At 45.8% G+C, this 13,431-nt stretch overlaps 1 protein-coding gene across 1 annotated transcript; it reads left to right on the top strand.

Moving 5' to 3' along the window:
- Positions 1-13,431, top strand: LOC132571850 (zinc finger protein 436-like). The gene is made up of 6 exons (XM_060238644.1): positions 1-594; positions 1,713-1,788; positions 4,201-4,295; positions 4,786-4,912; positions 10,449-10,541; positions 12,131-13,431. Exons 1-6 carry the CDS (start codon positions 121-123, stop codon positions 13,429-13,431), a joined length of 2,166 nt encoding a protein of 721 aa, XP_060094627.1. The 5' UTR covers positions 1-120.

Raw genomic sequence — 13,431 nt, 5'->3', positions numbered from 1 at the left:
ATATCCTGTCTTGTTTGCAACGTATTGCCCTTTGTGGGTATCATTAGCAATTGGCAGTGCATCAAAGCAAGATTCTTTTACTTCTGGGACTAAGGAGTTGCCTTAGAGAAGCTCAGGGCAATGAAGCAAAAAGCCCTTCTGGCCCTGGATCCTCCATTGGAGGCAGAGCTGGGAGAGGATGAGGAAGAGCAAGATGCAGTTGACCTTGGGGCAAGCGAGAGCCCAGGAAGAAGCCCTGGCAGTGCCGCTGGCAAGGGATTCTGGGAAGGGTCTGCACAGAGCCCCTCAGAGGAGGACATCGATGGCACTGACATGCGGCGCCGGCGCTTCCGGTGGTTCCGTTACCAGGAGGCCGAGGGGCCACGTGATGTTTGCAGCCGACTCGAGGAACTTTGCCATCATTGGTTGAGGCCTGATATGTTCACCAAGGAGCAGATTCTGGATCTGGTGGTCCTGGAGCAATTCCTGAGCACTCTGCCAAAGGAAATGCAGAGGTGGGTCCGGAAAGGGGGAGCAGAGACCTGTCTCCAAGCTGTTGTCCTAGCAGAGGATTATCTGCTGAAGCAGCAAGAAGTCAGGAACCAGGAAGTTCAGGTGAGAATGTTTTTTTTCCTGCTTTTTTCAGGAGGGTCAAGGAAGAATGCAAGGTCATTAGAACTTTACTACTGGGGTCTCTTTTAGAGCCTACAGCTACCTTTGGAATTTTGAGAAGGGGCCGTGAGCCCCTTCTCAAAATGGCTGTCGCAGGGGGTGGGGCCAGACCTAAAATGGCTGCCTCAGGAGGCAGAGTCCAAGACAATACCTTTCTCCTCACTTTGCAAAGGATCTCAGAAGGGGATAAAAGAAGCTAAGGAAAGCCCAGGAGAAGTGAAAGGGAAATTATATAGAAGGAAATGGGGAACAGAACTGCAAGTCTGAATACTTACTAGTCCCCCTGCCCCTCCAGTGCTGCTCTTACATCCATGGAAAACACTTTCATTTGAATGCAGCCAGCCAGTAACAAGCCCTGAATTACAAAAGCCATACACACTTTCTTAAAATCTTGGTGAGAGTCAGGAGAAATACTGGTGGGCATCTTGGCACCCGTGAGCTCTGGGGAACCCTGCTTTACAACCTGCTTGCTGTGTTGACCTGCTGTAGAAACTGTCTGAGAAGGAGTTTGCTTTGTTGATGAACTGCTGAACGTGATCCCATGATCTCCTTCCCTGCCTGGCCCCCTTGATTGAGCCGGGCTGTTTCATAGGAGTTATGGGCACACACAGTAAAGGCTCTAGGGCAGGGGTGGACAAAGTTGCTTAACATAACAGCCACAGAGAATAAATGTCAGATGTTCGAGAGTCGCAAGACATGAATTTTAGATGCTTGAGAGTGGAAGGAAGGAAGGACAAATAGATGGAGGAAGGGAGAAAGAGGTGGAAAGAAAGCAACTTTAACTTTAAATGCATTCTCCAAGCCACTGACTGGCTTGGCGAAGTGATTTAAAGAGACAAATGTCTTCTCCAAGCCACCCAATGGAGCGGTGGGGGCTTCAAGAGTCACACAATATGTGTGAAAGAGCCACATGTGGCTCCCGAGCCACAGTTTGGCCACCCCTGTTCTAGGGGGTGGTATTCGTGACGTTCCTCTTCTTACTTCATCCCTCCTCGCTCCAAGGAATTGGTTTCCCCTGAAACAGGCATTCGTAAATACAAATGAACTTTTTCCTTCCCAAGGCAAAGAAGACTGTGTCAGGGGACCTGCTGATCGAGGGGATAGCACAGGAGCTTGAGGAAGATGATATCTCACTGGGTAAGGATTTGAAATGCTCCAACTATGGTGCAATTTGAAATTTCTAGCCTCAGAATGAGGAGGCGAAGTTTTGAGGTGGAAAGTTGGATTCTGTCACTTCAGGCTGTGAGGAGGGGGACAATGAGCATTCTCCTATTCAATAAACTCCATCCAGAGAGAAAATTCATACAAACAGGGAGAAACTTGAACTAGAACTTGTTTTACTAAAGTATTTTTATTTTAAAAATTACAGGGAGTATTTTGTTTTACATAGGGGATCATCCAAAGATAATTCCCCCATCCCCTGCTTACAGGAATACCATCCATTCAGGATTCTACCTCCTCATTCTGCTGCAAGTGTAGACCATGCTTCCATCTCTCAAAGGTGGCCAGTGGCCACAATTCGTGGGCTATTTCTATAATCCCTTGGTGACATATGAAAAATGTCCTCACTTCCTGTTTCTACAGGTAAAGTACGCATCACTTTGGGGGACTACATCAGGTGTCCCCAACCTTTTTGAGCCTATGGACACCTTTGTAATTCTGACACAGCAGAGTGGGCACAGCCACAAAATGGCTGCTACAGGAGATGGAGCCAGCCACAAAATGGCTGCCTGCAGTTTATCTTCAGTCACACAGAGAAGATCCTTGCACAGTAGTGGCAGCAGCTGCCGAAACAACATTTTCAAAAAACCTAATAAAATCTGCAGTGGCCAACCAAGAAGCTTTGCTGAGCAAAAGTCCCAATTACTATTTTCTTAAAACAGTTGGCAGTGTCAGAAAAGGTGTTGGCAAGCACCGTTGGGCCCACAGACACAGACCCCTGGGGTAGGTTGTTTCTTCTGCCAGTGTGCATGCTCATATCGCAGGACACAAGGGAATGGTCACCCATAGCACTTCTTGAATACCTTTTAAAAATTAGTTTGTACTTTGATCCCACATGCTTTTGACGTTTGGAACCTGGTAACTCCATAAGAGAGACTGCTTTAAAAAATTTTTTTTTAAAACAAAATAGTAAAAAAAGGTGGGGGAAACCAGGAATAAACACTCTACAAATGAGACAAAAGGTAAACATAGAAAAGAACCTTCTAAATTACCAACATAAAAGCAAGATGATAAGAAAAATACATTGAGTACAAAGAAATATCGTTGAATCAAAGTACTGACAGAAGGCTTAATATTCAGTACGTTTTGGAAATTTATTTTACTGGTATAACTAAGAGAGGGAGAGAAAATACTGATGCCTTAAGGGTTATTTTCTTATGAATTATTTTTATGTACTTCATACTTAGTGCCCCCATAATTTGAGGAAGGGCATGGACAGGTCTTGAGTGCCTCTTCGGTTTTTATACGAGACAAGAGATGGTTTTTTAAATTATTACTTGTTTCTAATTCCAAGTGATCTGATTGCATATGAAATGGTGACTCCAATCTTGAATCATTCTTTGAACTCTCCAGGCCTGCCTGAACAGCTGTGCTGTTTTGGCTATGTGGGACTGGTTATTTTCAAATTCCTAGAGGGTTAAGAAGGAAAGCGCCACTGTGGTGTGCTGGTTAGAGCAATGGTTCCCAAAACATTTTTGACCATGGATCCCTTGGTTCTACAAAATCACCCATGCCCCCTTCCCTATAAAAAGAATTATTCATGGCAAACTAGGGCTGCCAAGTCCAATTTAAGAAATATCTGGGGACTTTGAGGGTGGAGCCAGGAGAATTTGGGGGTGGAGCCAGGAGACATTAGGGGTGGAGCCAAGATCAAGGCTGTGACAAGCATAATTAAACTCCAAAGGGAGTTCTGGCCATCACATTTAAAGGGACGGCACACCTTTTCAATGCCTTCCTTCCATATAATGAAGGATGGGGCACCTTCTTTTGGGGCTCATAGCATTGGACCCCCTGGTCCAATCGTTTTGAAACTTGGGGGATATTTTGGAAAGAGGCACTAGATGCTGTACTGAAAACTTGGTGCTTCTACCTCAAAAAACAGCCACCCCGGAGCCCCAGATACCCGCGGATCAATTCTCCATTATTTTCTATGGGAATAAATCTCCATAGGGAATAACAGAGTCCCCAGCAGACATTTCCCTCCCCTCCCCCCTGCTTTCTGATGACCCTGAAGCGGGGGGAGAGCCTCCAAACCAGGGGATCCCCTGCCCCCACCTGGGGATTGGCAACCCTATGGCAAACCATTTTCATGTTTTTAAAAGAAAAAAAGATTAATGGGGAAAAAATAGAAGGCCCAGGGCTAGGAGATTGTTTATAATACCTATTTATCTCCCAATCTCTTCTTTTAGTATAAATGTTTTATTAAATTTCAAGGGTGGTGGGGAGCAGGTTGGGGAAAGTGATATAAGGAAAAAAGATCTTACATACATAAAAAAGAGAAACAAACATTACTAACTACAAATCTCAATACCCTTGTCTTTCTCACAGGCACTGAAGTGGCAACATTGAGGCATTCTAAATCACATCCTCTTTCTGACAGAATGGAAACAGTGGCCCAGCTATGGAATCCTGTCCCTCTGGAGGTCTGTCTGATGCCCTCCTTTCAGTTTGGATAGATGAAGCTGGTTTTTTCTCAATCAGACTATTGGTAAATTCTAGCACAATAATGTCTCCTTTGACTGGCAGCTGCTCTCCAGGTTCTCAGGGAGAGAAAGGTTTTTCCCATGAGATCTTTCCCATGAGATCATGCTTGGGAGGCAACAGTGGGAGGGCTTCTGGAGTCCTGGCCCAGCTGGTGGACCTCTTGATGGCACCTGGTTTTGGCCACTGTGTGACACTGAGTGTTGGACTGGATGGGCCATTGGCCTGATCCAAGATGGCTTCTCTTATGCATATTCTTATCTTTTGTAACTGGAGATACCAGCAACTGCACCTGGGACCTTCTTCATGTAAGGCAGGCACTCTGATCACTGAGGCCTGAACGCTTCTTGGCCTATCTTGATCTAACGAGAATTTTCACCCTCTCTCTGGGGTAAGCTGTGGGGAAGACACACTTCTTTCTTTCTCTCACAGAAGCTGGTGACTTTTGAGGAAGTGGCCCTGTGTTTCACTGAGGAAGAGTGGAGCATGCTGGATTCCAGCCAACGGGCTCTGTACAGGGAGGTCATGGTGGAGAATTATGGGAATGTGGCCTTGCTGGGTAAGCATTTCCTTTGGCCTTTGTCGAAATCTGCTGAGGGAAAGCCAGAGAGGCGAGGGGGTGCCCCTGTTCTTGCTTACGGTCTCTGGGGTCTGTTCCTTAGAATCATAGGGACTCCAGGGTCATCTAGTCTAACTCCCTGCACAATGCAGGAAACTCACAAACACCTCCTCCTAAATTCACAGGATCTTCATCGCTGTCAGATGGCCATCTAGCCTCTGATTAAAAACTTCCATGGAAGGAGAGCCCACCACCTCCCGAGGAAGCCTGTTCCACTGAGGAATCGCTCTGTCAGGAAGTTCTTCCTAATGTTGAGCCGGAAACTCTTTTAATTTAAATCCATTGGTTCTGGTCCTACCTTCTGGGGCCACAGAAAACAATTCCACATCTTCTATATCAGGGGTGGCCAATGGTAGCTATCTAGATTTTTTTTTGCCTACAACTCCCATCAGCCCCAGCCAGCATGGCCAATGGCTGGGGCTGATGGGAGTTGTAGGCAAAAAAAATCTGAAGAGCTACTGTTGGCCATCCATGCTCTATATGACAGCCCTTCAAGTACTTGAAGATGGTGATCATATCACCTCTCAGCCGCCTCCTCTCCAGGCTAAACATCCCCAGCTCCTTCAACCTTTCCTCATAGGACTTGGTCTCCAGACCCCTCACCATCTTCGTTGTCCTCCTCTGGACCTGTTCCAGCTTGTCTATATTCTTCTTAAAATGTGGTGCCCAAAACTGAACACAATACTCCAGGGGAGGTCTTACCAGAGCAGAGTAAAGCGATACCATCCTTGTCCTTGCTGCTGGAGAAAACTGCTAGCAGTTTATTTCTGAATAGGGACACCAATCCCCACGTGGGGGCAGGGGACCCCCAGTTTGGAGGCCCTCCCCCCACTTCAGGTTCATTAGAAAGGGGGGGACGGAAATGTCTGCTGGGAACTCCATTATTCCCTATGGAGACCGATTCCCATTGGGTAGGATGGAGAATTGATCTGGAGGTATCTGAGGCCCTATGTGGGCTGTGTTTTGAAGTAGAGGCACCAAATTTTCAGCATTGCATCTGGTGCCTGTCTTCAAAATGCTCTCCAAGTTTCAAACCAGGGGTCCAATTCTATGAGCCCCAAAAAATAGGTGCCCCTATCCTTTATTTCCAAAGGAGGGAAGCCATTTAAAAGGTGTGCGGTCCCTTTACATGTGATGGCCAGAACTCCCTTTGGAGTTCAATTATGCTTGTCACACCCTTGCTCCACCCCCAAAGTCTCCTGGCTCCACCCCCCGAGTCCCCAGATATTTCTTGAACAGGCAACCCTATTTCTGAAGACTGTCACAACCCCCATGGGCCATTCGAATGTGGCCATCCTCAGGGAGAAGAGGGCCAGACTGATTGATGGGAAGTGTGGTTTGGCAATGCAGACAAAAGTAGATCAAGATAGGTAGCCGTGTTAGTCTATCCGCAGCAGCTGAAAAGAGCAAGAGCCCAGGAGCATGGTAGAGACTAACAAAATTGGTGGCAGGAGAGGAGCTTTTGTGAGTCACTGCTCACTTCTTCAGATACAACTAGAATCACGCCTGCTGTTGTCATTTGCCTGCTAAAGTCATTTGGCATCTGAGATCACTCCACTTTCCTATATGTAGGACAGATGGACTCACATTCTAGCTGAAATCTGACGAAGTGAGCAGTGACTCACGAAAGCTCATCCCCTGACATAATTTCTGTTAATGGCTTGCGCTTGTCAGATTCTTAAACTGTAGGTCGGAGTGACCACTTGTGCAACTGTGGAAGGCCTTTCCGTTCTGTTTAAATTATTGGTGAGGAGGAAATCCCAGCCGTACTTCCGGTGGAAAGATGGAAGTGTTCTGAGAGCAGCAAGGCTAATGTGGGCTCATAGGAGCACATAGCTGAGGGCTTGGGGGAATGGGAGGGGTTCCAGGAGGAGGTTGGGAGTGACCTTAGGTTGGAACCAGTTCACCAAGTGGCTGTGGATCAGGAAGTGGGATCTTTGGAGACTCTCTCTGACCAGGTTATCCGGGAGCAGGGCAGACAGGAGACCTGGGAAGTAGATAGACAGCTGGTGGTTCCTGAGAAGGGCAGGAAAAGTGTCAGGGAGTTGGGTCCAAACATTCTGGGGATCGTCAGGTAAGGGGCCCCAGGAGCAAGAGACTTCAGCTTCTTTCTAAGAGTTTTATTGTCGTCCAGAGTTGTCTTCCAGAGTTTTTTGTCTTGTTAAATAATTCCTTGAGCACTCTGTTTGAAGGACTTTTGTTTTGTAGAGTGGACTTGTTCAATGAGATGTGGATTGAGTAACTTACCAGTACATTGCTACTGCTGTAGACATAGGATCGGAACGTTTTGTATTAAAAGAGTAATGGCGTATAACTTCATATTTACTGTTGTACAAAACATATAAACATATAAAGTCCACTGTGATATAAGATAATTGTATGAAGAGTGCATTTTCCTGTGTTTTACATAGCTGTGCGCAATTTCTGTTAAGTCTTTAAAGTGCTGCTGGACTCTTGCTCTTTTCTGCTGCCCCAGACAAACGTGTAAAGCAGCAGCAAAGGACTTGGGCTGTGACCTGGAGCGCAGTAAGATGGGAACTCAAAGAGGCATGCTCTCGAATAAACACAGCTGGCCACCTTTTCCAGTAGGAACACATTAATCAGTTGAGATCATCTGCTGAGGCTCTTTTCTATGGTCCCAGGGCTTTTTTTTTGGTAGCAGGAACTCCTTTGCATATTAGGCCACACACCCCTGATGTAGCCAGTCATCCAAGAGGTTACAGTAGGCCCTGTACTAAGAGCCCCTGTAAGCTCTTGGAGGATTGGCTACATCCGGGAAGGTGTGGCCTAATATGCAAAGGAGTTCCTGCTACAGAAAAAGCCCTGGTGGTCCCCATAGACAGTCTCTTTGGTGGTGATACCTAGACTGGCGGAATATTTCTTCCCCAGCCTCATTTGCCTGATCTACTGTCCAGGTTTAATCTATTGTCTTCTGCTAGGTTTTCTCTAAGGTTGTAATATGGGACTGATTTTTAAAATATTCTTAAGCTGCTTTTTTTTTCCTTTCTGCAAACTTCTCTCTTGAACTTGTATTTTGTTTTTGTTCTTGTGTGGTTAATTGACCACACAAGCCACTTTGAAAGCCACCTGGTGGAAGGTGGAGTAGAAACCTTTCAAGTAAATATATACTATACCAAAAGAGGATATATCTTGAGAGTCAGCTGTGGCACAGTGGTTAAGAGTGGTGGACTCCAATCTGGAGAACCGAGTTTGATTCCCCGCTCATAGAATCATAGAGTTGGGAGGGACCCCAGGGTCATCTAGTCCAACACCCTGCACGCCTCCATGTGCAGCCAACTGAGTGACTTTGGGCCAGCCACAGTTCTCTCAGAGCTGTTCTCTCAAGAGCAGCTCTCCCAGAGCTCTTTTAGCCCCACCTACCTCACAGGGTGTCTGTTGTGGGGAGACAAAGTGTTGTGTGTGTGGACTCTTGGGGATGTTCTTTACTAGTTTTCCTGCCTGGCTTATTGGACTGAGCTTGGGGACTCTAGAACAATGAGCAGTAGATCCAAATTCCTGCTGCCCTGGTCCAACCAGAGGCCCCTTGCTGGTTCAAATGATCTAATAATAATAATAATAATAATAATAATAATAAAATAATAAAAAATTATTTATATCCCGCCCTCCCCGCCGAGGCGGGCTCAGGGTGGCTAACAACATTTCATAAAATTATACAGGGTTTAAAATCACATTAACTTTAAAACATTCCAATTAACAGATTTCCAGGTGCTAATTCCATTTATAAATGATAATAGCGAAGTCACCCACAGCAGTCTCTCAGCCAGCAAAGGCCATCCTGAAAAGAGTGGCCTTGCAGGCCCTGCGGAACTGGTCAAGGCACCGCAGGGCTCGCACTTCTTCCGGGAGCTGGTTCCATAGTTGTGGAGCTGCGATGGAGAAGGCCCGTGTACGGGTGTTTTGAAGTTTGGCCTCCTTTGGTCCAGGGATAGTCAGCCGGTTCTTCCCTGCTGACCTCAGTACCCTCTGGGGTTCGTATGGGGAGAGATGGTCCCTCAGGTAGGCAGGTCCTCGGCCATATAGGGTTTTAAAAGTAATAACCAGCACTTTGTAACGAACCCAGTAGGTAACTGGCAACCAGTGCAGTTCGCGTAGCCCCGGCTGTATGTGATCTAATGGCATTCTAGTGCGGGAACCCAGGACTGTATATAGCTGGCCCCGTTGGCCCAGTTTAGCAGTCTTCTAGTTCAGTCGTTACGATGCTGTGACTTAAGCGAGCTATGATCACTGTAACCGTGTCTCCTTCATGCATTGAACCCACTATATTACTACAAAGGGAAGGAGATTGTTTTTATATCCCACTCTTTACTACCCAAAGGAGTCTCAGGGCGGCTTACAAACTCTTCTTCAACTCTTCTTAACACTTTTTTTTCTTTCTGCAACCTTCTGTCTTGAACTTGTATTTTATTTTTGTTCTTGTGTTGTTAATTTATCACACAAGCCACTTTGAAAGCCACCTGGTGGAAGGTGGAGTAGAAACCTTTCAAGTAAATAAATACTCCATCAAAAGAGGATATATCTTGATGCGTGCTTGCCGGGCAGTTGGTTAGATACCGAAATCTCATAGGTATCCACATATCAACCGGTCTTTGTCATAAGCACGATGATGAAGTTCCTGTGAGCAAGACAGCAAAATGATGAGGCCCACAGACAAGAGTAAGGTTTTTGACAAAATGAGTGTTGACTCACAAAAGCTCAAACCCTGGTCAATTTTGTTGGTCTTTAAAGTGCTACTGGACTTGAATTTTGATCTGTTGCCAAAGACTAACATGGCTACCCATTGGTATCTTCTGGGATTTCCCCGCAGGACACTGAAGAGGTGGCACAGAAATATTCCAAATAAACAGATATACAGATTAAAGACACCCCCTCCACACACACACACACACACCTATAAAATAAGATGGATAAGCACTGAGTTTGCTTATTCTCCTCCAAGAGCAACTGAGTGTCAGTTAAAGGGGAAGGGGCTAAAACAGGCAGAAGCTGGTTTTATTGTGCTTCTAATAATTTATAAGAAGAAGAAGAAGATATTGGACTTACTCTGAATCTTAGAGTCTGAGTAGTCACAATCTGCTTTTACCGCCACCTCCCCCCAAAACAGACACCCTGTGAGGTAGGTGAGGCTGAGAGAGCTTTCACAGCAGCTGCCCTTTCAAGGATAACTCTGCAGGAACTATGGCTGACCCAAGGCCATTCCAGCATCTGCAAGTGGAGGAGTGGGGAATCAAGCCCATTTCTCTCAGATAAGAATCCGCGCACTTAACCACTTCACCAAACTGGCTCTCAATTATTATTGCTATTATTATAGCAACCTGAAGGGGGCAAAATTGGGTCACGATGGGTTTTCCAGTGATTTATGCCCACCACAGTTCACTGTGGGCCCTCAGTTCGTCTGTACCGAGCGACAACTGTCTTATAAGACATCAATAACCCGCTTTGTTGATTTCTTCATCAGAACATCTTCTGATTCCCAAACCTGAACTCATCTGTTGGCTGGAAGATGAGGAGCTACGTGACCGCTGTATCAGCACAGAAGAGAGATCAGCAGGTACCTTCAGCGTTGGGGCACCTTCTTAATGTTTGAAAACTGTGGGTATTCTTCAGTGGCACAGACATTGCTGTTTAGTGTGTTGGATTAGGATCTGGCAGGCCTGGTTTTGAATCCTCACTCTGCCACAGAAGTTCACTAGGAGACCATGAACCAATCATACACCCTCAGTCTGACCTGTCTCATGTGGGTGTTGTGAGTCTAAGATGAAGGAGAGGAGGACAAATCTGCTTTGAGTCCCCACTGGGGAGGAAGGCAAGGGATAGGTATCTCAATAAATCAAACAATCATTATAATCAGAAATTCCTCTCCTGCATTAAAACCTTCCTGATGGCACCTGGGTTTTGGCCACTGTGTGACACAGACCGATTCCCCACTAGCCTTATGCCGTTCTCATGCTCCTCTTCTCCATGGGGCTTCTGTCGAATTTCACACTATCTGCCCTTCACCTTTATCGCGCGGCAAACAGAAACCGATTTTTAGAGGATTTGTTTGCTGCGCGAAAAAAGCAGAGCGAGTTGCAGCCCCAGGGCAGATAGTGCAAAATCTGATGGGAGCCCCGCAGAGAAGAGGAGAGTGAGAGCGGCATAAGGCTAGTGGGGAATTGGTCACAGAGTATTGGACTGGATGTATCAGTGGCCTGATCTATCATGGCTTCTCTTATGTTCTTTGTCTGGGGCAGTGATGCACTGTCTTCTTGGTGCTTGGGAGAGTCAACAGTGGGAAGGCTTCTGGAGTTTTGGCCCTGCTGGTGGATCTCCTGATGGCACCTGGGTTTCAGCCACCATATGACACAGAATGTGGGACTGGAGTGATCACTGGCCTGATCCAACGTGGCTTCTCTTAACATTCTTAGTGTTTCTAATATACATTTTTATTTAGGCAATTAACTTACGGGGAGAAAGGCCATTCATATTAAGAGCTGACTTTTGCAGAGTTTTACAGGGAGAAGCTGGGTATAAATATTTTAATAACTAAAAGTAACATGAAAAGAAATGCTTTGGGGGGGCGGACAATGTGTGTGTATTTTTAAATGGTATTTTGATTTTTTTTTTGTTAGTCCAATTGAGCAGTTTTTTTAAAGGTGAGAGAAGTATTTATACCCTGGCTATTAATTAGTTTTAATGACTTTAATAGGGTTTTTTTGTTTGGGTTTAAATGGTTTTTTAGGACATGCTTCTATTTTGTATTTTTTTAATCTGTTGGCCACCTTGGTGGCCCCGTCGCAGGCAGAAGGATGGAGTATAAATTATTTAATTAATACATTATTGATAATAAATAGATGCTATTCTTTCTAATACTATGAGAATCTTCACTGCTAATATAATCACTGAATGCTGTTATTGTTGAATAACAATGCTATTACCAGGGGTGGAATTCTAGCAGGAGCTCCTTTGCATATTAGGTCACACCCCCTGGTGTAGCCTATCCTCCAAGAGCTTACAAGGCTTTTTTTGGTAAGCTGTTGGAGGATTGGCTACACCAGGTGGGTGTGGCCTAATATGCAAAGGGGCTCCTGCTAGAATTCCACCCCTGACTATTACTAGTATTCATGATTATTATTAATCATAATTCTATCCGTGTTTCAGGGTGGAAGCATGAGAATGAGGAGAAACCTTGTGAGATATGGGCAGAAAGAATGAAGCATCAAAATGGTGGACAGATTTTGGGGTTCCAGGGCGGACTGAAAATGCAGGATAGAAAACAAGCAGAGAAATGGAAGAATGAGTTTTTTTATTCTCGGGATGCTGACTTCTATGAAATATCCCTTCAGCAAGAACAACAGAAAGCAAAGAAAAGGAACGAGTGTCCCGTGTGTGGGCAGGTCTTCAGTCACAAATCCAGCCTCGTCACTCACCAGAGAATCCACACGGGCGAAAAACCCTATCAATGCACAGAATGTGGAAAGAGGTTCAACCGGAGGACGCGGCTCACTTCTCATCAGAGGCTCCATACGGGGGAGAAGCTGTACAATTGCCCAGACTGTAGCAAGAGCTTCTGTGAGAAATCAAGCCTCAAAGCCCACCAGAGAATCCACACTGGGGAGAAACCGTACAAATGCTTGAGCTGTGGGAAGAGCTTCAGCCGTAGCTCGAACCTGATTACACACCAGAGAATCCACACTAGGCAGAAGCCCCGCAAACGCTCCAAAAGCAACATTGTCATTTCTATTCAATCTAACTTCCCTCCCCATAGGATAATTCAGACAGGAAATGACCTGAGTAACCCCTCACACTTCAGCAAGAATATCAACAATCCATCGGGCCAACTTGGGCCTGAGGATACGTACTCAGTGGAAGAGATGTATAAATGTTTTGACTGTGGAGAAAGTTTTAATGAGAGTTCAAGTCTTTTTATCCACCAAACCATCCATTTAGATGAGAAGTCCTACAGCCTCTGCCACGGTGGATTTTGTGATGAATCCAGCCTTATGACTCCTCAGGGAATCCACCCAGGAGAGAAAACCTACAAATGCACTGATTGCGAGAAGAGTTTCAATCGGAGCTGGAGCCTCATTACCCATCAGAGATACCACAGAGGGGAGAAACCGTACAAATGCACAGACTGCAGTGAAAGCTTTTGTGACAAGTCGGGCCTCGTCAGGCACCAGAGAATCCACACAGGAGAGAAATTGTACAAATGCTTCGTCTGCGGCAAAAGCTTCAATCAGAGCACCAACCTTTTTACACACCAGAGAATCCACACAGGCGAGAAGCCGTACAAATGCATTGACTGTGGCAAGAGCTTTAACCAGAGCTCGCATCTGATTAGGCATCAGAGGCTCCACACTGGAGAGAAGCCGTATAAATGCTCAGAATGTGGGAAAAGCTTCACACAGAGTCCCAACCTAATTCGGCACTGGAAAATCCATGCCCGTGAAAGCACATAG

The sequence above is a fragment of the Heteronotia binoei genome, chromosome 5, assembly GCF_032191835.1.
Source record: "Heteronotia binoei isolate CCM8104 ecotype False Entrance Well chromosome 5, APGP_CSIRO_Hbin_v1, whole genome shotgun sequence".
In the NCBI taxonomy this organism is placed as follows: Eukaryota; Metazoa; Chordata; class Lepidosauria; order Squamata; family Gekkonidae; genus Heteronotia; species Heteronotia binoei.
The sequence above is the reverse complement of the archived record's forward strand: the minus strand, read 5'-3'. Positions and strand labels throughout refer to the sequence as shown.